Source organism: Exophiala mesophila (assembly GCF_000836275.1).
Source record: "Exophiala mesophila strain CBS 40295 unplaced genomic scaffold supercont1.2, whole genome shotgun sequence".
NCBI lineage: Eukaryota > Fungi > Ascomycota > Eurotiomycetes > Chaetothyriales > Herpotrichiellaceae > Exophiala > Exophiala mesophila.
Window position 1 is genome coordinate 1,042,862 of NW_015622505.1, and position 24,648 is coordinate 1,067,509.

At 50.2% G+C, this 24,648-nt stretch overlaps 7 protein-coding genes across 8 annotated transcripts; 5 read left to right on the plus strand and 2 right to left on the minus strand.

Annotated features, from left to right (window-relative positions):
- Positions 1–52: 52 nt before the first annotated feature.
- On the plus strand, positions 53–858 carry PV10_02280 (uncharacterized protein). Its single transcript, XM_016366576.1, has one exon. The coding sequence runs from the start codon at positions 164–166 to the stop codon at positions 641–643; it is 480 nt and encodes a 159-aa protein (XP_016226094.1). The 5' UTR covers positions 53–163; the 3' UTR covers positions 644–858.
- On the minus strand, positions 845–1,909 carry PV10_02281 (40S ribosomal protein S2). Its single transcript, XM_016366577.1, has 2 exons — positions 1,555–1,909; positions 845–1,491 (listed from the first exon to the last, which is right to left on the minus strand). Exons 1-2 carry the CDS (start codon positions 1,819–1,821, stop codon positions 976–978), a joined length of 783 nt encoding a protein of 260 aa, XP_016226095.1. The 5' UTR covers positions 1,822–1,909; the 3' UTR covers positions 845–975.
- A 225-nt stretch (positions 1,910–2,134) lies between these two features.
- PV10_02282 (uncharacterized protein) lies at positions 2,135–3,109 on the plus strand. The gene is made up of 4 exons (XM_016366578.1): positions 2,135–2,264; positions 2,325–2,379; positions 2,432–2,537; positions 2,584–3,109. Exons 1-4 carry the CDS (start codon positions 2,251–2,253, stop codon positions 2,928–2,930), a joined length of 522 nt encoding a protein of 173 aa, XP_016226096.1. The 5' UTR covers positions 2,135–2,250; the 3' UTR covers positions 2,931–3,109.
- Positions 3,110–3,279: 170 nt separating this feature from the next.
- Positions 3,280–4,831, plus strand: PV10_02283 (uncharacterized protein). The gene is made up of 3 exons (XM_016366579.1): positions 3,280–3,637; positions 3,693–3,788; positions 3,842–4,831. Exons 1-3 carry the CDS (start codon positions 3,488–3,490, stop codon positions 4,274–4,276), a joined length of 681 nt encoding a protein of 226 aa, XP_016226097.1. The 5' UTR covers positions 3,280–3,487; the 3' UTR covers positions 4,277–4,831.
- Positions 4,832–5,087: 256 nt separating this feature from the next.
- PV10_02284 lies at positions 5,088–8,030 on the plus strand (the record flags this gene model as incomplete). Of its 2 annotated transcripts, XM_016366581.1 has the most annotated exons (5): positions 5,534–5,978; positions 6,033–6,373; positions 6,429–6,543; positions 6,598–7,674; positions 7,774–8,030. In XM_016366581.1, 5 exons carry the CDS (start codon positions 5,534–5,536, stop codon positions 7,911–7,913), a joined length of 2,118 nt encoding a protein of 705 aa, XP_016226099.1. In that variant the 3' UTR covers positions 7,914–8,030. The 2 variants fall into 2 exon arrangements, with proteins under 2 accessions (XP_016226098.1, XP_016226099.1); XM_016366580.1 differs by having other exon boundaries at positions 5,088–5,978; positions 6,598–8,030.
- Positions 8,031–10,839: 2,809 nt separating this feature from the next.
- Positions 10,840–11,367, plus strand: PV10_02285 (uncharacterized protein; the record flags this gene model as incomplete). Its single annotated transcript, XM_016366582.1, has 1 exon — positions 10,840–11,367. The coding sequence occupies one exon, from the start codon at positions 10,840–10,842 to the stop codon at positions 11,365–11,367; it is 528 nt and encodes a 175-aa protein (XP_016226100.1).
- A 9,590-nt stretch (positions 11,368–20,957) lies between these two features.
- PV10_02286 (uncharacterized protein) lies at positions 20,958–24,542 on the minus strand. Its single transcript, XM_016366583.1, has one exon. The coding sequence runs from the start codon at positions 24,359–24,361 to the stop codon at positions 21,227–21,229; it is 3,135 nt and encodes a 1,044-aa protein (XP_016226101.1). The 5' UTR covers positions 24,362–24,542; the 3' UTR covers positions 20,958–21,226.
- Positions 24,543–24,648: the final 106 nt, after the last annotated feature.

Below are 24,648 nucleotides of genomic sequence, written 5' to 3' on the forward strand. Positions count from 1 at the left end.
CTTCCTCAGGTGCCCCAAAATCTTGACAAACAGTCTCTCCCAAAGACGCCGGCTTCAAGATTCATTTCTTCTTAGGCATACCTGGCTCGCGTTGTTTATTGATCCCTCCTCACCATTGACGAGTGTATTTCAGCGCTTCTCTTCTCTTCAAGATCCCGACGCCATGATTCCCCGATCAATCCACCGATCGTCAAAACGACTAGCCACGGCAAATTCATCTCTCCGCTCCTCATCTTCTATCGTCCGCCGAGGGTATTTAATACAACACAGACCAAATAAGACGAGCTCAGTCATCGGTATCACGCCCAAATCCCACAAGTTGTCCGCATTTCACACGTCTTCGGCGAAATGGGCCCAGTCTCCGACCGCCGATGAGGTTATGGAAGATCTCAATGAGCTGTACGCGACGGCCAAGGATGAATTTGAAATCGCCGCAGAAGAGACGGAAAAGAAGACAGTCTATGCGGCAGACGATCGAGAGGCGGCCCAGGAGGCTTTGAAGTCTCTACAGGAGGGTTTCTCTAAGGCGATTCGAGAAAGTGCCCCCGAAGTGGCAAAGGAGGTACAGACGAGAGTCGGCCCTCGAATAAGAGAATTGGAAAATGCTGTCAAGGCAATGGAAGAGATGGCCATGGAAGACTGAGCGTAGTCACCTAGACCTGCATCCAGCCATTATTTCATTCGGCCAAGTTCAATTACCCTAGAGGAGTTGAGTACTGCTGCGAGTCGCCATCCAGCCTATGAGCTGTTTTATTGACGCATGTACATTACGGGGTCAACTTAGATGGCGACACCCACTTTATTTACAGCGAAAAGAACTGGTTCACGTGTAAGAAAGCAGTAATCGTTCACCAATTCATTCATGGTATTTTCTCACGGCTAGACACTTTTCTGCATCGTGCGCCATGAACGGGCTCTCCTTCTTCGCTGAGAAATGCAATCAACTACCCATAGCCTGGAAATCTCAAGGACATTCTAGTACTTCTTTCCTTCTCGCAGGACATCACTGAACTCCTCCAGAGGGCTGCGAATAAGCTTGGTCTCTTTCCACAGGTTGGGTGTCAAGAAACCATATGAGTTGCTGACAGCGACGAATGTAGCCTTAAGTGTGTTCTCCAACGTCTTGGTGCTGCCTGCGGACGAAGTGTAGGCGTCCTGGACACCAGCCAACTGCAAAAGTCTCTTGACGGCGGGGGATGCGACGAGACCAGTTCCTCGAGGAGCGGGGATGAGGCGGACAGTGACGGAACCACACTTTCCAGACTCCTTGGTGGGAAGAGAGTGAGGCTCACCCAAGTTGGTACCCCAGTAACCACGGCGGATAGGGAGGACGGAGAGTTTGGCAATGATGATGGCGGCACGGATGGCAGTTGCGACTTCCTTGGAGGTCTTGATTCCGAGTCCGACGTGACCTTCGCTGTCGCCGATGACCACGATGGCCTTGAATCGAGTTCGCTGACCGGCACGGGTTTGCTTCTGGACGGGTTTGATCTAATAATTTTGTCAGCCCACGTATTCCGGCTGGCACTACCATTTTGCTGGTGTGTTGCTCACCTTCATCACTTCATCCTTCAGCTTGGGCAGGAACCAGTCGACAATTTGGTACTCCTTGATGGGGAGCGAGTGCAGGTAGATCTGTTCCATGCTCTGGATCTTGCCAGCCTTGACGAGACGTCCCAGCTTGGTGACTGGTTGCCATTCCTTCTCTTCAGATTTTCCACCTCCACGGCGAGGTCCACGTCGGCCTCTTCGATCTCCTCGACCTCTGTCGCCGCGACCACGGTCTCCGAAACCTCCACGTCCTCTGGGTGCGTCAGCCATGATTGTGTCTTGTTTGGGTGACTTGGTCGACGTAAATTTTGCGAGTTGACAAAGGTGCGACTGAGGGTGTCGATTTACGGAATTGGTTGTCTGTCTCGTGGTACCAGCAAATCGCCCAGACGTGCGCACTTTCGAAAACTCTTGGCAATAATTTCTGCCCTAGAACTAGTCTCTTTTTGGCAATGCCGCGAAGTGGAAGTATATCCGACGTAGCTACTGTGAAGTGTTATCTTGCTGGATGCTGTTATGACGCATTTGGAGATAGCGACGGCCACAGTCCCTGATGACGGTGGGATTTTTTAAGACTTTCCCCGGACACTCATAACTTGCAATTTGGCGTTTCCTAAACACAAGTCGTGGGGAGAATCTCTACTCAATATCTGTTTATTGTGCTGCATAGCGTTTCCTTATCATTGAAAAAGGTTGAAAATGGTCCTACGGTGGTACGTTGCGCTCTCTCAGCCTCCCTAATTGGGCGAATACGACGACTCACCAACTTAAAGGTATCAGGCAAAGCTTGCCCAACGGCCACTTTTAACCCAAGCGGTAACTACAGCGGTATGTGCGAAGACCAAAGCAGACCATTTAACATTGTATTGACATTAAAAAGATCCTGTTTGGTGCGGGAGACACGTTGGCACAGCAGGCCGTAGAGAAGAAGGGGTTCCGGAATCATGAGGTCGCCCGAACAGGGAGAATGGCTTTGTATGGAGGCTGTAAGTTTAGAAGTTGGGATTTGTTGTCACTGGCTGATGAGAGCAGGCATCTTTGGTCCAGCAGCCACCAAATGGTACCAATTTCTACAGCGAAAGATCAATCTTCAATCGACCAACGCCACGATCTTGGCTCGTGTTGCTGCAGATCAGACAGTTTTTGCGACGGTCAATCTCGGGGTTTTCCTGTCGAGCATGGCCATCATGGAAGGTAGTGACCCCAAACAAAAGCTCGAGAAGAGCTACCTGCCAGGCCTCAAAGCCAACTGGATGCTTTGGCCAGCCGTCCAGGCCATTAACTTCAAGCTCGTGCCGCTGGAGCATCGGGTTCTGGTTGTGAACATTGTCAGTTTGGGGTGGAATTGTTTCCTGAGTTACTTGAACAGTTCCAAGTGAGGGCTGGTCCCGCGGGAATGTATCTCGTTCATGGCTGGATCTGTACAGTAAGCTACGAGGGGTCAAGATATCGTGTTGTTAGAGAACGTTCTTTCGTTCGTTGTTATATGCATTCAGGAACCGATGGAGAGGTGTGAGCCAGAAGACAAGCTGAAATGCACATGTTGTCCGGCTATTAGTCAATATGAGTTCTGCGCGACATGCGTGAAGCAGTCTAGATTTTTGTTTGCGTTGGCCGACAGTTTGGAAGTCGGAGAGCCACTAGTCCCGATTAGGCATTGGCGCAGGAAGTCAATGAAATTCAGACTTGTTCCTTCCGATGCGGGTTGAAATTATTCCTTATTCAACATCTTGATCTCAACATCACCGCTCTTCATCTCTTTTCCCTGCACACGCCTCGTGTCACATCAATCACATCGACCGAGTCGCATCTCTTCGACTGTTCATACAGTCTACCAATTTCCCTGAAGCCTTGTGACCATTAGTTGTCGTGCTCAGTCAATTCCTCCCTCACCCTTCTGCTATAAGACCTACCATTCCCGCAACACTCTTTCACGATGGCCGAAGTCGAGTTACCCCAGCCTGTCCCTGGACCAGTCTCCAACGAAAACGCCGCACCTGCATCTTCGGACGAGATCAAGACAGTATTCCACGACGTAAACAATTTTAACGTCAAGCATCCTTTGTTGAACACCTGGAGTTTATGGGTAGGTTGTCACAAGTCTTAAGAGGCTCTATTTGTGACTAAGCCAACTACAATAGTTCACAAAGCCCCCCTCTTCGAAGGGCGACAATTGGAACGACCTCCTCAAAGAAGTTATTTCCTTCGACTCGGTGGAGGAGTTTTGGGGTGTCTACGTAAGTGGAGTCTTTCTTGTGCAAAGGGTGCCGAACTGATGACATGGCTACAGAATAACATCACCGCGTGCTCTGACCTAGGCCTCAAGTCGGATTATCATCTCTTCAAGAAGGGGGTCCGACCTGAGTGGGAAGACCCTCAGAACAAGCACGGTGGCAAATGGTCGTATCAATACAAGGATAAGAAGCTGATCAACATTGATGAACTCTGGCTTCATACCCAGCTGGCGGCTATCGGCGAGACCTTGGAAGATGAGGGTGATAATGAAATCATGGGAGTTGTCGTCAACGTCAGGAAAGGGTTCTATCGTATTGGGCTTTGGACTCGTACGACAGGCAAAGCTAGTGGTCGAGACACCCTGTTGAAGATTGGACAGAGATTCAAAGAGATCTTGCAACTTCCAGCCAGCGAACAACTCGAATTCAGCGGTCACACTGACGCAGCTCACGCCGGCAGCACTCGGGCAAAGGCCAAGTACACAGTCTAGCATGGGACCAACTGTATCTCATCAAAGGGCACATTCGGTTATGGCGGTATCAATATGGGTGAAAGTTACCATGGCATTGTGCTGGGCACAATATCTCTCGCGGCGTTATCTCAGGGGCATCGACACAGTTTCCGCTGGGAATACGATACCCGGAAGTTTTGATGATTCTGCATAGCGATAGGTCGGGTACAAGTCAGCCAAAATATGAGTTTGTGATCTCTATTGACTCGTCCTGCGGTCCGTACTTGAGGAAGGTCGCCGGGCAGTGTGACCACTTTGCCGCGTCGTTGAAGGACGTCAAACTTGATATGACAAATGACAGATGGCTGTGCACATGCTTTTTCTGAGATATCGTGTCCCCCATCAGGCTCTTGAGCCGCATCAGGCGAGATATGAGGTTGAGACACGAGAGGCTTTTCCGAGGATCAGCATTGTCAGCATTGCCATGTCCTTACATTCCGCTAGAAGGGGGCTTTCCCAGCGCAGTAGCGTGGGCTGTCCCGAATCGGGTCCATTCCAAGACCGCTTATACCTTGCTATCCTACGCGTTTGTGGCATTATAAAACCGCTGTGAGTGAACCCATGACTTTTTGATATGACGAGTGATGAACACCCCGGCTCATACTAAGATATCTACCAATGAAATCACCGGTTTGAAACCGGCCAAGAAAATTCTGGCCCCGCAATCCAGGAATTTACGCTTTATCGTTGGTCAGAATTTCTCTGCCGCCATACGGAGTACATGATAGAGGTAGAAGGTGGAGGTGGACCGGCTCAGCCCGCGAGTTCTCAACATGCCTTGTAGAGAGTCCTTTGCGAGTCTTTTGGCTAGATCTCCTTCTCTGTTGCAGATGTAATATCAACACCGCCATGGGGCCTGTCCAATCGTTTCTCTCAGCAGCCCCTGGTCTGCACTGATGCAAGGGTCTGGGGACCACTGCATGAAAGCCCCATGGCCGATCGAGTTTGACTTGAACTTCGCGAGGCCGCTTGTGACAGGCCAATCTTGACGAGCATCTCAGCAGACCACGCGCCAGGCATCTTTCTCTTCATCCTCTTAGTCCCCCGTTTCGAAAGTCGGGCTGACCATTTCCTCCATCCTTCATGTCCACTTTCCGCGTCTCAGCCTTCCAAGATGCCTTGTGGTCCCATTTCTGCCTGTCAACTAGCTAGTTGGTGTCTGGTAGGCATCGAGTAGCTTTCAGTTTGATTAGCGGCCTCTGGCATCGAAGGCACAACCAGGCTTCAGCCTCAACTATGGGGAGGAAACGGCGAGAAAGCGGCTACAGCCAAAGCAATCGACGTGCTCGCTCGCTCCGCCCGAATATCCCTCTTCAGGGCGGTGTCGATCATCTTCAACCGAATCACATCACTCAGTCAGCATTCGCTCAACCACCACAGCAACATACCTGGGGTCCTTCAGCCGAGCATCGGGCGTTTGTACCGTTTAATGCCTGGCCGACACCGGCGGTCGCCGATGCTAGCAATGCGGATTCCTTGGATGTGTTGACGGGTCACAACGTGAGCCTTGCGCAGACGGCAACAGCAGAAAACGGGCTAAACCACGAAAATGGACGGACGATATCTCCTGTCGTCAATACACCGAGCGGCTCAACAGCGTCTCTCCATGATTACGACCATGGCCAACAGATCGGACCAGCTGTTCGGACTTTCGAACATATGCACCCTTCTTCGATGACAGGTGAGTCTATGAGATGTTAAAATGACGTCGAAATCACATCTGACCATCAGATAGAGTATGAAATTACAGGAATCGACAATCGAGACCCCGAAAACATTGCCAATAGCTTTCCCACACAACCTAGACCCAGGTTCATTGTGCCTCCCCATACACACACCACGCATTTCCAAGCAAACGTCCATAACGCACCACCATGGGACCCTATCAGACCGCTCAACATAAGTGTTTCGACAATGGATGTAACGATGCATGATGTCTCTAACACTTTGGGCGGTCCGTCAGGACGAGAGAGGATTGGAGGCCGGAGAGGACCATTATCCCCGGAACAGAAACAACAGGCGGGTGATGTACGACGTGTTCGAGCTTGTCTCCGTTGTATGGTCACTAGAGAAAAGGTACAGTGTCTATTCAGGTCTGATCTTCCATGTTGGCTCTAACAGAAGGCTCAAGTGCGATCTGGGGATACCCTGCAACTCCTGTAATAGCAAAGATCGGCGAAAGTTCCCACAGCACTGTATACGTAAGACGTTCTCTTGGGAAGACCGCCTGCTCCATTATTTCCCTGGTACGGTTGCCACACCCAGCTAAAGGAGCAATTGCAGCTAACCAACTTACACAGAAGAGTTAACGGGGCATCTCCAGACAAAAAGGGTATTCACCGAAATCACCGAGTCCACGTTTCAAGTTCTACCTTCGCCGATCCTTCAGGTGCGGCTGAACCTTTACATCAATAAGAAAATTACCGTCAAAGTCAGGGAGTTCCATCCCTTGGGTCCACCAACCCGTAGTGCTCACCGCATGGTACGAGATGCAAATGGAAACAAGACATACCAGCGGCTTGATGTTTGGGATCCCCCCATCATCATGTTGGTACCACTGGGTAAGCTTAAAGAGGTCATGGAAAGAACTAGACAGGCACTCCTCCAGTGCTTCGCCGAAGAACTAGTGAGCGAGGATACGTGGGTGACCTGGACGATGAAATGGTACCGAGATGAAGTTACAGAAGACTTCCAATGCGACATACTCGGATGGATCTACAAATACTACCGGAAAGATATCCCCGAACATGGCATCATCAGACAAGCACTGTGTCTCATTTGGCTTGTTAGTCTGCTGGTCAATAAATTTATGGTGGACCGCGCGGACGCTGCCATTCTGGAGGAGTCAATGCACTTCAAACGGACCGAGGCGCAGAAGAATTTGGATGCGATTCCCGACAAGATCAACCGGTTTCTCAAGGGGCTGATCCTCCCCATGGCCATTGCATGTGCAAAGCTTGTGACCGAGGCACTTCACAACCAGTTATTCAAAATGGCCTCCAGCGCAAGCTTTGGTGTGGCCGAGACCGACATTGTCATGTGCCTCTTATTTGTCCTGATGATGTTTGTGGGCGAACAGCAGGCAACCGTGTTGTTGCTCGCTGACGTCCCAGACGAAGAGAGTAACCTCAGTTTCGACCTTGAAATGGCAAAGCAGAAGGTCCTGAAGATGGAACAGGATGTGGTGGATTTGTGGATATCATTCCATCGGTACACGTTGAGCCGTGGGCCTACGACGGAAGCGACAGGTAACACACCAGTGTCGGCCTCACCCTCATCATCATCGATGCATAGCCTTGAGGGGGCATCAGCGGCAGAAATTCACGCTCGAGAGTTCAAGTTGGTCCAGGAGATTCGGAAAGTCCAAGACGAATACGGTATGTGCATGCCGCCCAATCTAGATTTGGTGTCACTCCTACTCAGCAAGAACCAACAACAACGAAGATGTTCCCAGGCTGATCGGAAGCTGTTTTCAGTCCAACACCGTCCAAGTGATCTAGATCTCGGCGGAGCAGCCACAAACCACGGCTTCGTCCTTGACGGGTTCCGGGCACTGAACGTTGCGAGACTATGCTGGAAAGTTTGGGCAAATGTAGCCGAAGTGAATGGGCCATGATGACACGAATACTGATCGGCAGAATATTCATACGCAAATATGACGTATACCAATAGTGCCAAGGCACGTATAGCAAGTTGAATAGTATCTTGCTAACAACTGTTGAAGAGATTTGAGGGTGGTCATGCGGACTTTGTCTGCTCCCGGTTCCAGCCGTCCTTTCTCAAATAGTAACTCAGATCCATGTCCTTTGCATCTCTTTCGGCGGTTCCATTTCCAAAGAACCGGAAACGGTTGGACGAACAATACTTGATGTCGAAATCTTCCCCGCGCTGAACACTCATCATCTCCTTGAAATGCATAGGAGATCCGGCCCACATGGCGGTGACGGGCCCATCAATCTTGTTGTTCTTGTACCACGAGCGGCAGTGACTGGTGTAGACGGTGCGTTTGAGGAACTCCTGCGTATAGACGTTGAAATCGTCAATGGCCTCTTGCTTTGGATCTACGCTGTGGATTTGTTCGTGGGCCATTTTGCGCACCCAGTTGACGGCGTACATGCCCGCCCACTCCATTTGGGGTATCAAACTGCCATTACCGACCGCTGTTAATGGAGCATTAGCATTAGCATGAGCATGGCGCCGAAAGGGGGGGAGGAGTCCGAACTTACGGGAATTGGGACCCAGGACGAAGAAGAGATTTGGGAAGTTTTTGGCACACACGCTCAAGTACGATTGCGGGTCCACTCCCCACTGTTCGCTCAGCAAGGTTCCATTCCTACCTTTGATCGGCCAGCTTTTCACCCATGAGGTGTTGAATCCCGTGGCACAGATGATGGCGTCGACTTTGTGTTCGACTCCGTTTGAGTCGACGACCCCGTCGGCGGTGATTTTGGTGGCTGCATTGAAGATGGCCGTTACGTTTGGCTTTTGCAACGCCTCTAGGTAGCCGTCGCCGGGGCTCAGACGACGACATCCAAACGCCCACGATGGGATCAGTGCATCTTGCATTTCTCGGTTGCCATTCAATCTGTCGAGCATGATTTGTCGGGATTGACCCTGGAAGAATTCGTGTTCCGGGGTTCCGTACTGCAGGCCGCGGTAGAGCTTGTTGAAGCCGTGCTCGATCTTCTTGCGATATGCCAAAAGCTTGTCTGGGTCTTTCAACTCGTGCAATTCTTCAGCCGAGTACTTGAAATTCCCACCATCCTTGGTATGCTCGGCCGCAAAATTAGGGCTGATCCAGGTGGATGAGCGGATGAAGGCCGTCATGTGTTTAACATCCGGCTGTATGCAAGGCACAATCTGAATGGCAGAGGAGCCATTCCCTATGACGGCCACGGTCTTATCCTTGTAGTCGTAATCATGGTCCCAATTAGCCGAGTGGCACAGATGACCCTTGAACTGTTCCAACCCCGGGAGATTTGGCCACTGCCAGTCACTTGCCACATTTGTTAGCCGTCGAGAGCTTGTTGTTGTGTATCAGAAAATTTCTTACTTTAAAATGCCACTGGCATTGATAACGACGTCGGCTTTGTCACGTTTGACTTGGCCGTTCACATTGACTTCAACGTCCCACTTTCCCTCCTCTTCAATCCAGGCGGCATTCAGCACTTTGGCATTGAACACAATATTCTTCTCCAGGTTATATTCTTTGGCCACATTTTGTATGTATCGACGGATCTCGGGCCCCTTTGCGTAGTACTCAGACCAGGCTAGGGTTGACAGCAATGTTAGCGTGGGCATGACAATGGGTCATTAAGACTCACTTGGATTTGGGGCCCATGTAAAAGCGTAGATGTGTGCGGGTACATCGCAAGCGACCCCCGGATATTGGTTCTCATACCAGGTTCCGCCCACTACGGGATTTTTCTCGTAGATGACATGCTCGCAGTAATCTTCCATCTTGTAGTCATGTTGTATCTATATTGTGCGGTGTTTAACATTGCCGGATGTGCCGACATTTCGCAGTGAGGGCCATGGGCCTACCTTGTGAGCAACCATCAACCCTGAAAACCCTGCTCCAATAATGATGACGCGCATTTTCCGAGGCGTATAGAGCGGTGCTTCATATATGGCAGTCCAATTTGCCGGATGCAACATATGATCACTGGCAGTGCCATACTGATTGTGCACCCATTCAAGGGGAGTCGGAAGGCAGTGAGGCGCGGGACCATTCGCACCGTTCGTCTCGTTCATACCGTTGATGACAGGAGGCTCCTGTGTTGCGAAGCTTGGACTCATGATTTTGTGGTTGTAATCAATGAACACGGTTGAGACTCCGAGGTCTTCTTTATCTTCACAAGATTCTTGAGTGTCAATTTATACCACCATCGCGACCAGACAACTTGGACAGCCTCGAGGATATTCTCCTTCAGAAGTCTCCAAGAGAATCAATGCTTCATGCTTGATGGATGCTGTTCCGCACCACAGGAGCTCCCAGAAGGCTACAATGTGCGGAATCAAGGAATCATTCCCGTGGTTTGCTCTGGCAATCGCAATACTGTGAGCCATATCAATATAGCCGACGCCAATGTGATCGGTCCAATTTGAACATAGGCATCGAAAGTCAAGCCCTTTTAGGACAACACTGAGCCTTTAGCCTCTGTGCCTCTCCAGCCTCAGAGAAACCAACCAATAGAACCATAAATCGCCTAAAATGGCACTTGGCCCCACTTTAGTAACAAAACGATTACTACAGCTGATCTGCGGGGTTGTGAAGTTTCATGGAGCCCATGGAGGAGAGAATCTGGGGAAATGGCTGGCTAAAGTGCCTTTGAACCTTGTTCCGCAGCGCGGAAATGTTCCCAAGACTTGGACAGCGTCTGTCAGTCAGAAAGCAGTTGGTTTAGGTATTTTGGTTATATATTTGTGCCGGGAGAGGCAGAGAAATGTTTTCGAGAACCTCACTCTGCTCTCACCTTTCTGCGAGAACACTCACAGCCCTCGTTGCAAAGTATTTGTATTTCCCGTCCAGCATTTAAATTATGTCCATGGACGTTTCGTCAGCCCAACAGACACTCAGACGGACCTTGTTAGGCCACGGCGCCTGGATGCTGTTGTCAAGCCTGGTTGGAGGCCTGGGACTCTGGTGTTTCATTCTTGGCGGGTTCGAGATCATACCAGGCTTCATTGTCAAATTTTCTCTGCCTGGAAGCGAGCAGGGCTGGGTGAGGTGCCACACTGGCCCGGTTGCAAACGCTCTCATGGTCATGGGCACTGGCCTTGCCATTCCACACCTCGAACTTCCAGATGGTCTCGCAGAGAAACTGGGGTGGATTGTCATGATGGATGGTTGGTCCAATGTGGGGTTCTATTTCTTTGGCAACATCTCGCCAAACCGCGGACTGGCTTTTGGAACCAGTCGACTGGGCCCGTCCAATATTTTCAGCATTCTCGCACTCGGCCCGGCCTACTTTTTTGGTGTTCTGGCCATGGGCGCGTTCGCAGTGCTCGGCTACCATGCGCTGTACGGGCCATCGCACACCAAACCAACGCTCCGCAAAAGCCACTGAAACATGGCCTCGGGGGCCTTAGCTTGCGCCTCCGTCCCAAACAAAGACTTTCTGTCATCAGACTGATTGGCTATGGAATCCAGAAGCCCGACAGAGAAATTTGAGTTGACGCGAAGGAGGAAAAGAGTGTTTACGCTGCACTGGAGGGAACAAATCTGGGGACAGACGTTTTGTGACGAGCATCCCAATGGTGTTGCATCACGTAACTAATCTCAAGTCAGCATTGTGTAGATGGTCTCCTCATCAGGATGGGTTATTGGCAATTAGGCCACAAAGGGGAGCTATATTGCGTTGTGAGTCGAGCTCTCCATGGATACTTTAAGATGATCCCCCGTTAGGAGGCCTCGGATTTAGCACCGTCGTGGGCCGTCCTCGTGGCATTGTATTCAGGCGTAGTTTTTCATAAAAGTAGCCACATAAACGTTCGAGTCGATGGCAAAATCTCCGCTGTATCGTTGTCAGGCGGAGCATCTATCCATCTTCTCGACTTTAGTGAGCTTTTAGGATCGAACAATTTTAGGAATACCTACGATGTTGGGCATAGAAGGATTCTAGTAGTTGACTTTCTTAATTAGGCTCTAAACGCCACATTGGGGTTCCAGCAACGGCTAAACTCTATATCTTGCATGGGCCCCTCGGTCCCAGACGAGCCCGAAGTCTTTGGTTGCGGGGATCTGGGGAATCTAGAAGTGGGCGACTGGGCGGTCAATTCGAACCAATCCTGGGGGTTTTATTTCATCAACTTCATAACCCCAGAGATATGCAACTTTGTCATCTAAATCTCCCTCTCATCTCTTCCCCTTCACCCTAAAAAGCCCCACGCCTTGAAGCCGAGACCTCAATCACCGTGCCCTCAACATGGATGGAAACCTGGGGCGCGAAAGTCAGATACGAGGCGATACCAAGGCACTGCGAAATAGGCTATCGCAAAGGGCTTATCGAGCTAGACAAAGTCATCGGATCAAGCAACTTGAGAGAATGCTCGACAGCACTTCAGTGACTGGCTCTCAAGAGCTGTTTAATCTCAAGGCTGAAAACCAGGAGCTCCGAAATAAGTTATTACAGTGCCAACAGAAAATCCAGAGCCTGTCTCTAAAGATGCACAACTTATCCCAGGACACGGCCGATTTCCTGTGGTCCACACCGGTAATTCCACTCATCTTCAGTGCAGAAGCTTTGAAATGACGGGACACAGTCTGAAATGAACAGAGAACAAGCTCGAGCTACATGCAGGGCCTCTTCAAGACACGCACCAGAGCATCCTGCGCCCATTGCGATCATCGAATCTACCCAAGCCACGAGCGTTCAGCAAAATCATCTGGCTTTGGCAAAAACAAGCACCCAAATTTCATCGCCCTGGTCCCAGCCACAGTTATGTCAACTGGACTACATGGGTTTCGAGGCCTATGCCAAAATCATGGACTCAGGACCCGTTTTATTACGAGGACCTGTCGGCTCCCTCTGCCGGACGAATTCCCCCTTTTCCGATCATCTATCTGCGGTAGAGTATTCATTTAAGAATGAACTGGTGAAACCAGAAGTCAGAGGAAGACTCCAAGTCCTCAGGTAATGCTGACAGATTCTCACCTCTTGTTCATTGTACGAAGGAGGTTGCTGATGGATGCGTAGGTTGAGGAAAACAGCGAACTTTATGTTTTCCATGTTCGTGAACATGGCCTGGGAGCACGGCATCGCATTCTTCACCTTTACACAAGCATATCGTGCTGTGGGCCCGATATTAAACTATCGCATTGACCCGACCGCCCAAAATTACCTTCGCATAGTGGAAAACTACCGCCCCACCAGGATTCAAATGTCCGTATCTTACCCATGTATTATTGATTGGATGCCGTGGCCGTCGATGCGCGACAGATTGATCCTGTATCATTCCACGAACCCGCGACTCGATCAGGTCGTAGTCGACGTCGGCTGCGGATTTTGTGTGCAAGTGGACCTTTCCGAGTTCGTTGCTGGAATCGAGCCTGTGATTGGATATCTGAGAGTCTGGGACTTAGTGATAGCAATGGCACCACCCACGCCACCGAAAAGAGTGATTAATGAGGACGGCTTGTTGGATGATACCGCCGTTCAGGCGTTATCTGGCGGCGACGACGACGAGGTTCCCTGGGTTGATCCTCTCCAGGACATGCCTTGTGACGAAGAGCGGGCCTGTGACCTTCCCGCACCCAGTGCCAAAGTCCTGTTCGAATCGAGAAGCTTTGCCCTTCGCGCATTTAAGAAGCTCATCAATGTGGGTGAACGAATGTTGGAATTCAATATGATTCCGTCCTTCTTCGAAAAGTATCCGGAACTATTCGATTCCAGTCACAACTACATGGCCTACGGACCGCATCTTCAGCCTCGAGTACCTTATGATCCAGTCAAGTCACCCCCGGAAGCTGACCACGAATCTATGCTACGTTACGTCCGACTAACGAGGCTTGCAATGAAGGCTATTTCTGAAAAATCGCTTTCTGTGTATGCGGAATAAGGACGGGGACTCACGTGATGAGGTGGGTTGAACAAGTTTACTAATTAGTAACTAGCGGTGATGCACTCCTCTAATAATAGAGGCAGTTGCCAGGTATTTGTGTGTGGATGGCTCAGGCAGACATGTTGGGCAGCAAGAGTGAGTGAGCCTCGTGCCCACCATCACCACGTGAAGAAGGCAGGAAAGGAAGGAGGGGTATCAATAATAATAATAATCAGGCAGGCAGGCACGTGGCAGGAAGAACAGGAAAGCACGAGGAGTACTAAATCCAACATGCCATGTATGCTGCAGGAGGCGGCTGTTTCTCCCTCGCTCCTTCTTAAGGAACCAGCAACTGACGCGTCTTTTCACCCCACCACCTTTTCTCTACCTTTCTTTCTGTGAGTCACACCTGTAAGCCATCGTTAGTCGTTCGTGTGTCTATACACCTGCAGTCGAACAACATGTGCAACTTGATCACTGGGGACATGATTGACGCTGGCCGGCCGTACCGTACCCGTCACCTCCATGATTGGTCCAGGTGAATTGAGGACAGCAATCTCACAAGTTACATCATTTCACCTCCACTCATTCACATGTCAGGTAGAGACATGGATTTGACTGCGTGAAACTCGGTGTTTTTGTAATCGATAGATAGCATGCATCTACCAGATCTGGCACGGATCCTCGGAGCTAAGGGAGAAGAAGCTCCGCAGCGACAAGACTTTAATTTCCCCTGTATCTGGGATGTTAATTAAGCGCAAGGGAAGAACTGAAACACTTAAACCTCAATCTTCCTGCAAGTCTGCTTCATCATATCGTAACAACCCATGGACGGTCAGAGCAAAGAGTCTCTAAACATTCAATCATCACTCATGACATTGAACCCATGAGATAGTACTACTACTATGTAGGTGAGTGGTTTTCCTCAACAAGGATCCCGTTTCTGTTTGAGCCCAATGGTCGATGTTTTGGGGCGCAGAAGATGCAAAGGAACAGGGCACCAGTGGTGGAAAGTGGGATGAGAGGAAGAGAGGAAGGGGAAATAGGAGAGCAAGAAGAGGGGTCAAGTTGCACTGGATCGAATGACCGACGTCCCCCAGCTGCATCCTCAACTCGCCCAGCACACGCAAACACCAATACGCACACAGACAGTGCACAAAGGGAGAAAGAAAAAAGGCACCACTGCATTATCCCGCTCCGTCTCGTCTCGAAAGCAATGTCAGATTAATAGTATGACCAAGAATCCTGACAACCCCACCACACTACCAATCACACGGCAATGAACACCGCCTTGACCTGTCCTGATTTCGGATCCGAATCCAATCAAACCCAAGCAAACCAGTTGTGCCAGTGACATTAAATGGGCGTCCAGAAGATAAATCGTGTCCAGAACCAAATCTTGGTCAGCTGCGCATACATATTTACTGGATGCACCGCTAATGCTACGACGCTGGGAGTCGTGGGTATGAAATGCGAACCGGCTCCCAACCGGCTCCTTCTTTTCCTCTCCAGAGGTTTATTCCCTCGTCCTACTCTCCGGCCGTCCACTTGATCTCAAAATTATTAAACATTTAGAAAATGGGGGGAAAAGAATCGACGCTTTACAGACGCCTTGTCTATCGAGAGGGGTGTGAATACATTCTACAACTATGGGGCTGATACCTATCCCCTCGTTTGCCTTGCTGGTGATGAAAAGGGACAGAGCACATAAAAACAAAAAATTGACGACACCCATGTGGTGCTGGTACTGGTGCTGGTGCTGGTGTCGGTGATTGTACCTGGCGCCGGAAGGTGGTAATGACATTCGTGCTGGTGCTGGTGCTGGTGCTAGTATTTGCTCTTCGCTATGCTTGCGTGTTGATGTGACTGATGTTGAACCAACGCCTGACGCCGTGGGAAATTCCAAACCATGAAGACTAAAGACAATCTCTGGAAAGCATGGTCTCTCGAATACTTGAAGAGTTGAGACTCTTCAAGGAGTGGTGGTACAACAGTGATGGCGGTATATGGATGGTTGTCGACATCCCTCATGACTCATGATGGGGCCTCCTATGGGCCCTTGATCGCCTAACGATGTGGCTGGGCCGATTCATGGGCGGTTCTTGCCATCGAGAAGCCAGCAAGAACGATACTCAGAATCGGGCAAACGGTGAGAGGCATCAGTGAAGGCGTCGGTATCTTTTGGTACCAACGTGATGCCTCAGGCAGCGGAGTTGAACTTTGAAACGCCCAACAAGTCTTTGGTGAGAATTGCTCTCGTGGATCGACTCATGGACAAGACTATGACATTCGTGGTGACCTGGCCCCACCGCCGAGGCGACGGTATGGTCCCTGGTAAGGTGGGTCTGGGGGCGGCGATGGGCGAGGAGGCTTTGCGTAAGAGGACATGACTTCGCTGCAATATCTCGTGTGTGATTTGGATTGTGACAACGGCGAGAGTTGTGAGATATGAGCTCGGGAAGAGATGTTTACTGTTGAGGTTGAGTTGTAGCTCTGAACGAGTCTACAATGTCGGTAAGTGAATATGTTGTTCGTTGAACACGGAGATGAGTTGATGCTTCAAGGCTCGCTCTCTCTGGTGGAGGTTGTTCAGGACGGATGACCTGTTAAGGCAGAGTGGTGATGATGAGAAGGTTTAACGATGATGTTGTCTTGTTGCCTTGTTGTGTTCAGGTGGTGGTGGTTGGTGAATGATATGAGACTGAGATTGAAGGCAACGACCATCAATATATGTGTTTCAACCATGAAGACATCAAAGGAATGACACACAGGACCGCAGCGCGGGTTGCCGGTGAAACAAAAGCATGAGGGATTTGGCGAGCAAGAAGACCGCAGCCTCAAGCCAATGGAATTGAGAATGACTGAAATCACAGCGACAAGCGGTGCAGATTAATCCATTTCGCAGACGGCGAGATCGAAGGCACCAACCAGCAAGGCGAATGAGATGGGCAGACGAGCATCAGATATTGAGGATATCCACAAATCAGGCGTGGTGGCAATGCCTGATGAGGCACATGGGCAGGCGGATGCCCCGTCTTCTAGGCACGATTATGACTCTTCTCGATTCTGACGGGTGAGTGGACGGAGAGGTCGAGAGGGAGCAGGCACAGGGACAAAAGTATCCATCCTCTGAAGGAATCAAAGGAATCAAAGGATACATGCTGGAGTTAAAGTCGATTTCGGGAGACTTTTGACTGGACCTTGGGCTCTTGTGCCTAAGAGTAGGCGGATTCAATCATGGCTGGGTTTGAATTTGCCAGGAGACAAAATCACTATTCCATGGGGCTTTGGAGTCATGGCGTTTCAACGTTGAGGGGGCCTGTGGACGGATTGCGGCAAGATGCATGCACTGTGGACCAGGACAACCGCGGGATTGACAATGCCAGGAACAACACGTCATTGTCTCGGGAGACGAGCACGAAGAGATGATCTGGTACGAAAGAGAATGGGACTTTTGGCGAAACACCAGCGGGAAAGGTGGCGAGGTGGGCGAAGACGAGGCAGGAGGCAAGACGAGGCAAGGTGAGGGACCGAGATATCGATCAAGGTTCGAGTGGGCGAAGTGGGTGAGTCGCTGGACCCAGAGGCCTGTCTGGACCTGACGACATCCGCGCGACCAAGACGAGAAGTCAGAGGTGACCAGGGCAGTGACGCGATGACTAGGCATTCAGAGTCTGCGAAACCCTGGCCGGGGGATAGCGAACAATGGACGAAAGTTGAGCAAGCAGACCAAAACCCTGACTGACTTGTCGTTGACCCGACGGATGACTAGGATGGTGGGATTGTCGGGGCGGGGCTCAAAAGTGTGGCCCATGATGCGCCGACGCAGAGATAGTAAATACTAGGTAGCGATTCATTGGCCACGAGCAAATGGACGGCCTCAGGCACCAATCTAGGACGACGCCCGATGTCTTTTGCGGACCCTTTGTACTGTGGCTGGACGCAGGAATTAACTGTCGGCTAGAGAGCGCCTGGAATGGAGGATTGACGAGAGGTGAACTTAGACCAGATGTGACGTGGGAGTGGACGAAAGACAAGACAAGACAGGACAGAAACGGGTGGATCGTGGTATGGTATGGTCAGCAGGCAAACATCAGCCTCGCCGTCCTTAGCTGAAGCCTGAACCCAAGAAGGAAAAGGTCACTAGGGTTGGAATTCCTTAGATGAATCCAAAATTGGGCAGATGGGATCCGTTCTGTAGGCATAACCCAAGCGAAACAAACCTGTGACCTTTTGAGTTCGCATTACAGAGTTAAAAGCGTCATACGAGAAGGCAACAATAGGCTTCTCTTGGGCTTTGGGATTTAAGCCTCCCCGGATGCCTACGAATATGGCGCCATGCCATGCCCTGCGTGCAGGTGGGCAAGGCCACAGCACCTGACCACGGCTTCTACCGCCCATGACATGACGATCCATTACTTGGTCAATACATCCATACCTAAGGTACGTATACCTTGTGTCTTTTACCACCCAAAAGTACCTTAGGTACCTATCATTAGAATCGGCCAACTCCTTCTTCTTCCCAACAGTTTCATCATTTGGTTACCGTCGCTGGTGGTGAATTATTTCTGGCCAACACTTGACCATTGTCCACCACATGGCAATTGGATGATATCTTCTCCGGTTCCTCGTCTAGGAATGGACAAGCTTGGCGATCGGCCAGATGACACGCAGCATGGGAGAGTTTCCCACCTATTTGGTTTAAAGCCTACAAGGGGTTATGAGGGGTGAGTGGATGAATGCAGAGGGGCATAGGAGGAGCATGGGGGTAGGCAGTCACTCTGCATCACAGGCATTGACGAAAACCAAACAACAATTCCCAAGGTAAAATGGTACCTGGCCTGACTGGCTGGACCCCGGCTTGCATTGGTTTAATTACCTGATTCTCCCCTAGCGGGCCTTCGTCACAAATCAGGTACCGCATTCTTTGGATTTTTATTACACACTGCACATGGTTAACCCTACGTGGAGAGTTGCAGCTCTGATTGGGCTTGAATTCACATCGTGTCATCACCCACAATGTCTTTTTGCTCTTGACAGCCACAATTCATTTCGAGGCTTGTACCAAGGCATACACCGGTTAATCTGAACTGTCATTTCAGACTTGCAAAATTTGAACCGAACTTTGTAGAATCCATGCCTCGTTCTGCATGAGTCAATTCGACTCATGGCCCCCATGGGTTTGTGGTTCGTATTGAGATCACTCCGTGGGCCATGGCATGGAATGAAATGGGAACAGGCTGAGCAGCCGATCTTGGCCCCAGCATCCATTCACCGAAATGGAGGGCTCGTTAGGCTGGTTAGGCTGGTTGGCTAAGTACATCCCAGCCTGAAGAACCATCCACCTCTACATACTCCGTACTCCGTGCTACAGTTACTACCGTACATCTCGTAGGAACAAAAAGAACGGCCCCAATACCCAAACCCTTGGTCCCGTCTCTTGGACCCCCGCGGGGCCAAACCTTATGTAAGTACGTACATACGTACTCCGAACATCATGTAGAAAAGTCCAGAAGACGAAGAAAAATACAAGGCCAAAATTATCAATCCTATACGATCCATCCGAGTTTCAACTCCCATCTGCCCCACCCCCTTGTAAGACATCTGTCCACGAGATCAAGTAATAAGGTACCCGAAGACGCTCGTTGGAGCCTTGCCGAGACGAAAGACGAGATGGTGCCTGGCAGAAAATAGACACAAAGAACTGAACATGAGATGAGCCCCCATGGATGCCTATTGTCTGAGGCTTGGATCATGTAAGGAGCCGCATCCCCGGAACGTTGGTTTCTGCAGGTCTGCAGGGTGATGTCCCATGACTTGGTGTAAGTTAGTGTCGTAGTGTCACGAGTGTGTAGTGTGTCATGTATGTACTTTTTGTTTATCATTCAACCTGGGCGGCTGTTAGGTATGTGTGTATGCTTGTACGTGGCAACCAAGCCACCACAACTACGCCCATCTAGAAGTCATTCGACCCAATCAATCTAGTCAAATACTTGATTAGCTATGTACTGTATGTTATGCTATCGTAGTCAACGGTCACAATCTCAAGTTATGAGTCAGGCTCAACGGAAAGGAAGAAACCAAACGGTTCAACACCAACACCGACACCAGCATCCAAGCCTCCCTGTCAAGCCACAAGGAAATCGCCCATAGGCTCAACCAACGATCATGAATCCCACGGCTACTAGTAACGTCTCATCAATGCCGTCCGTTCCGTCGTGTTGGGTGCTGATGGTGGTGGCACAGGCAGACACAGGACCAGGCACGGAAGGGACAGAGACTCTACTGGTGGGATGAACGAATGCGTGCCAATGCATATCATCCGTATTGCCCAAGTACCTAAGTCGATCGAATCGCACAAGTGAGAGATCAACTCTCGTGAACAATGAACCACGGACGGGAGAGCTCCAGGGGGGCCAGAAGACTAAAGGACTAGAGTGAGGGCCAACAAATGGGGGCGTAAATTCAACAATCACCGCAGTTCTGTCTGCCTTTTCTCTCTGATCATTGAACATGATTTGTCCGAGTTTGATTGTGTTGGTTGAAGTCAGTCCCAAAAGGCGTATATTCGTACTATCTACCTAGGTAGGTAGGTAGGTATCCACCACCTGAAACGGGATGGTACGCCTGGCCTGCGCACACTCCACCTGGAAACTCCCACGAATGAAGGTTTGGGATTGTTTTCAGCCTCACAATTCCCAAACTACTCCGTACCCAGTTCCCACAACTTTCTGACATCTCTCAAACTTCCCGAAGCAGAACAGAACGGGAACTCTGATGGGAGGGATCCTCGCCCCGGAATGCCAACTCTGACCCAAGGGCCAAAATCCTCAAGCCACATTCTTGCTGACACAAAGACGAGACAGCAACCAAGTAGTGTAGGAAGTATAGTTTAGTGTAGCGTAGCGAAGAGGTAGTGGTAGGGCTTACTGTAGATGTCGGGTAAATTGACCATGGATTTTTAAAGTTCCTCCATCGTGAATCCGCGGGAGATGAGAATGTGGGATCAGGATTTTGGTTATGTATTGCATGTACTACTACTTACTACGGAGTAGAACACCAGGAGTGCTTATGTGGTAACTAGTCCAAACAAGTCCCAAAGTCTAGACTCTGCCATTCCTATTGTACTCATATCGATATCGATAGAATATCAATGGACTCCAATCCAAGTCCACAGCATAGCTTGAAGGCTTGCCACCTCTGATCCCTCACCACACATTCACAGATGACAAAGAAAAATAGATATACAACAACAGTCATAAGAAATCTTTGATCGTGACGACATATCAGATCGTTTCATATCTCAAGTGTAATAACTGGTAGTCGGCGGGCGTACTTGGTAGTCTGTTGTTTCCTTTCTGGTCATCATGACATGCGTGATACAGATCAACCCTCAGCATCAGGCACCGCCTCGGTCTCGTCGGCCTTGTCGCCTTTGATCTTTTTCTTCTTCTTTGTCTTCTTCTTGACGACGGCTGTGTCATCATCACCGTCACCGACCCCTGTTGCAGCATTGGGATCGACCTTCTTCTTGGATTTTCGTTTGGGCTGTGACACGCCGCCTCCTGCTGCGCCCGCACTCTCGCCGTCGCCTTCGCCTTCACCCTCAGCGTCGCCCACCTTAGTCCGCTTACTAGTCTTTTTCTTCTTTCTTCTCACCACCGTTCCTTCCACATCGACCCCTTGGCCCATCGTAGTCATGCTCCGTTCCATTTCTCTCTGCATCTCCAGTCTTTTCTTCTCCACCTCCCTCAACGCCAAAGTCATCTCCAATTCCTCTGCTTCTCGCCGTAGAATCTCCAATTCACTCTCTCCTTGTCCACCTTCCAAGCTAAGTTCTTGCAAAGTCGACGAATCCACAGTTAGGAGATTCCGCGTCGGCCGGGTTTGACGCCGCGACTGTTGTGGCATTGGGCTGAGCGACCTCGTCCGTGCATCTGGTGTTGCGGATAATGAGCCTGTCTGGGATGTCGGATGTGATAGAGACTGGCCGTCGGCAATATCGAGATTCTCGTCGGCTGCGACGACAAATTTTCGAGCTGGTTTCTTCTTCCTGCCTGTACGAAGTCCATGGTCAGGAGCTGACCCACTACTTGGACCGCTGGGCCCGTGCTCAATTTGCAGATCGATAATGGGGATCGAATCAATGTCAAATTGTTCGCCTTCGTTTGCTTTGCTGATGATGTCGTGAATTCGCGGACTGTCTTCGCCCGAAGCTGCAATGTAGAATGGATCATCCCGGTTGCGGTTCATCCGTGCGGCCTTTCGACGTGCCAATGTTGCTGGTGAGTCCGGTGTTGATTGGTATGATATTGGTTCACTCTCACTTGGCTCGACTGCACGTGCTGTGCTCGCTGAAAGCTGCACGACAGGCGCCACTGGTGCCGCCTCTCGGTCATGATAATATTTGCCAAGCGCAAAGTCTGACGAATCGTCGTCGTCGGCGATCTGCGAGTCTTGGAGGATAGCAGCAAGATCTGGATTGATTGGCGCGTCTAGATCGAGATCACTGGGTAGGGGGACCTTCTTCTGGGCCGTTGGAGCTACCGGATTTAAATCCATCCCCGAAAATAGTGTGGGGATGGCCGAAGTCAATAGCAATGGGGCTTCCACACTATCACTGTTCTGTGACGATAGGGCTTCTGCAGCCAGCCGAAGGAGCTCCAAAAATTCGACACTTCGTTCTTGGACTTCGAGATTCGGATGTGATGAAAGTCGCTCTAAAAATCCAGTTGTTCGTGCAAGCACGAGTGACATTGTGCTTGCCCTGGACGCATTCCATTCTTTGCTGAAATTGGACGCAATGCGAGAAATCATCTTGGGAATCGCCTGAGCAAATATTGCCAATGTGTCCGGAGATAAGCCTTCGCATGACTCGTGTATCAATGAATTGAGCACCTCGTAAGGGTTGGAGAGATATTGCGAGAACTCGCCGCATACCCATGCCGCAGAGGCTAGAATCTGTGCCTGTCCTGATCCGTGCGCCGGGTAGGCAATCGCTCTGTTGGACAAAAGAACAAGTGTCTCTGCCGCTTTGGTCGACTCAGGGCGAAGCTCCTGCACACGTATCGTGATATCGACCAATTGAAATCCGACACGACTAGCCAAAGTGGATGACTGCCCACTTCCAATGCTAGTTGATGCGTCTGGCTTCTCTATAGGAAGGTGTTTGACAAGATGGACCAATATCTCAACATACCACTCAAAGTCGACAATGTTGGCGTATGTGTTGTAAGAGCACATTCCAAGTATCCTAGAAATGATCTCGTGGCGATATTCATCAGGTAATGGTGCCATCTCCGAGCCTCGCTTGTCAGGTACGAGACGCTGTTCTAGATCGGTCTGATACTCATCGGGTAGATCATTGTCAGGATTCGAGGAAGGTGAAGTGGCAAGTTGCTTCATGAGCTTGTTGACAATGTCCTGGAGATTGTCGCTATTAACCATTCCAGAGACCAGTTCTAAAGCTTGCATCTTGATTGAGATATCGGGGTCATCAAGACAAGCCATGATGACGTCTTGTTGCATGGCAACAAGTGATGGATGCGAGGAAACGATCTTGGTAAACGCTAGAAGTGCCACATACTTCAGGTTCGGGTCTCCGTCAACGACGATCATCCCTCTTAGTTTTGAGATACAAAGATCTGCGACTTCCTCGACATCAACGCCGCTTTCGGCACCATCAAGGATGCCCCCTTGGATAATGCCGCTGATACATTCGTAGAGGAGTGACATGGCAGTAGTCTCTTGAATCAGTTTTGTGAGCGGCCTGACGAGCTTGCGGACCAATCTCGGCTCAAGAGGGGTGAGGACAGCAAAGAGCTTTATTATTTTGATGCCCATCCAATTATTCTTCTGAGCCAGCAGTAAGTCGAAGAGTCTTGGAGCCAGCGGTAAGAAATCTTGAGGTCTCCTCCAGCCCAGTTCGCAGACGACATTGACGGTCGCCGCAGTGACACTGCTGTCTTCATTCTCATCCAGTAAACGTTCTTTGATCTTTGGCCAGGCCACCCTCAGAGTCTCCGGATACACTAGGGCTAACCTGTACAGCGTGACGATGGTCTTCTTGCGCACTGCAGGTTGAGAATGAGAAAGACGAGGAAGTAGGTCGGTTAGAATGGACAGCGCCAATGAAGAGGTGATGATGTGTGGAAGTGTTATCAGTGGAAGAGACAGTATTGGAATTGATGGCGAAGTAAGGTCCTTTTTGAGGAGATTCTCAGCCAGCATCAATACTTCGGTCTCTGGGCCAAAAGTCTGAACGGCAGCGAGATAACCGACTCGCTTTTGCATCGGCTTGGGAGATGACATGACCTCCAGAACATTGAAAGCAGCCCAAGTCATATCGTAGCCAAACATCTCCAAATAAATGAGCTTGAGCAAGGCGGTTGCCTTCACATCCAAATCCTGGGATCGGATTTCGTTGCGGCATTCTTTGAGCGCGTTCTGAATGTATTCGGCTTCATTGCCCTTGTGACCACGAAGGCCTCGAATAAGGTCGACCAGTGATTTCTCGAACATGATGAATGTAGTATGCTATGTCTAGCCAACCGTCTAGAAAACCCCCCACTAAGCCTGGTGCTTACGAATCATGGATGACATTGTCTTGTCAGGAACGAACTGCAGCACCATCGCAATCATGGGAGAGAAATATCAGATTGAGATGTTTGATGGGTCAAGGGGGAGAAGAGAGACCCCAATGCTTTGATAGAGTAATGACGATCAACATCAGGAGAAGAAGCGTTGGTCGGAGATGTGGCAGTTGATGCCAAGCCTGGACTCGATAAGCCATATGCTCCGCTCTACTT

Bases quoted from the DNA above. Each gene is read 5' to 3' on its own strand.
- PV10_02280 (XM_016366576.1), top strand. From the start codon at position 164: ATGATTCCCCGATCAATCCACCGATCGTCAAAACGACTAGCCACGGCA.
- PV10_02281 (XM_016366577.1), bottom strand. From the start codon at position 1,821: ATGGCTGACGCACCCAGAGGACGTGGAGGTTTCGGAGACCGTGGTCGC. The intron at 1,492-1,554 runs GTGAGCAACACA...CAAAATTATTAG, and splicing joins TGAAGGATGAAGTGATGAAG to ATCAAACCCGTCCAGAAGCA.
- PV10_02282 (XM_016366578.1), top strand. The intron at 2,380-2,431 runs GTATGTGCGAAG...GACATTAAAAAG, and splicing joins CCCAAGCGGTAACTACAGCG to ATCCTGTTTGGTGCGGGAGA. The intron at 2,538-2,583 runs GTAAGTTTAGAA...TGATGAGAGCAG, and splicing joins AATGGCTTTGTATGGAGGCT to GCATCTTTGGTCCAGCAGCC.
- PV10_02283 (XM_016366579.1), top strand. From the start codon at position 3,488: ATGGCCGAAGTCGAGTTACCCCAGCCTGTCCCTGGACCAGTCTCCAAC. The intron at 3,638-3,692 runs GTAGGTTGTCAC...CAACTACAATAG, and splicing joins TGAACACCTGGAGTTTATGG to TTCACAAAGCCCCCCTCTTC. The intron at 3,789-3,841 runs GTAAGTGGAGTC...ACATGGCTACAG, and splicing joins AGGAGTTTTGGGGTGTCTAC to AATAACATCACCGCGTGCTC.
- PV10_02286 (XM_016366583.1), bottom strand. From the start codon at position 24,361: ATGTTCGAGAAATCACTGGTCGACCTTATTCGAGGCCTTCGTGGTCAC.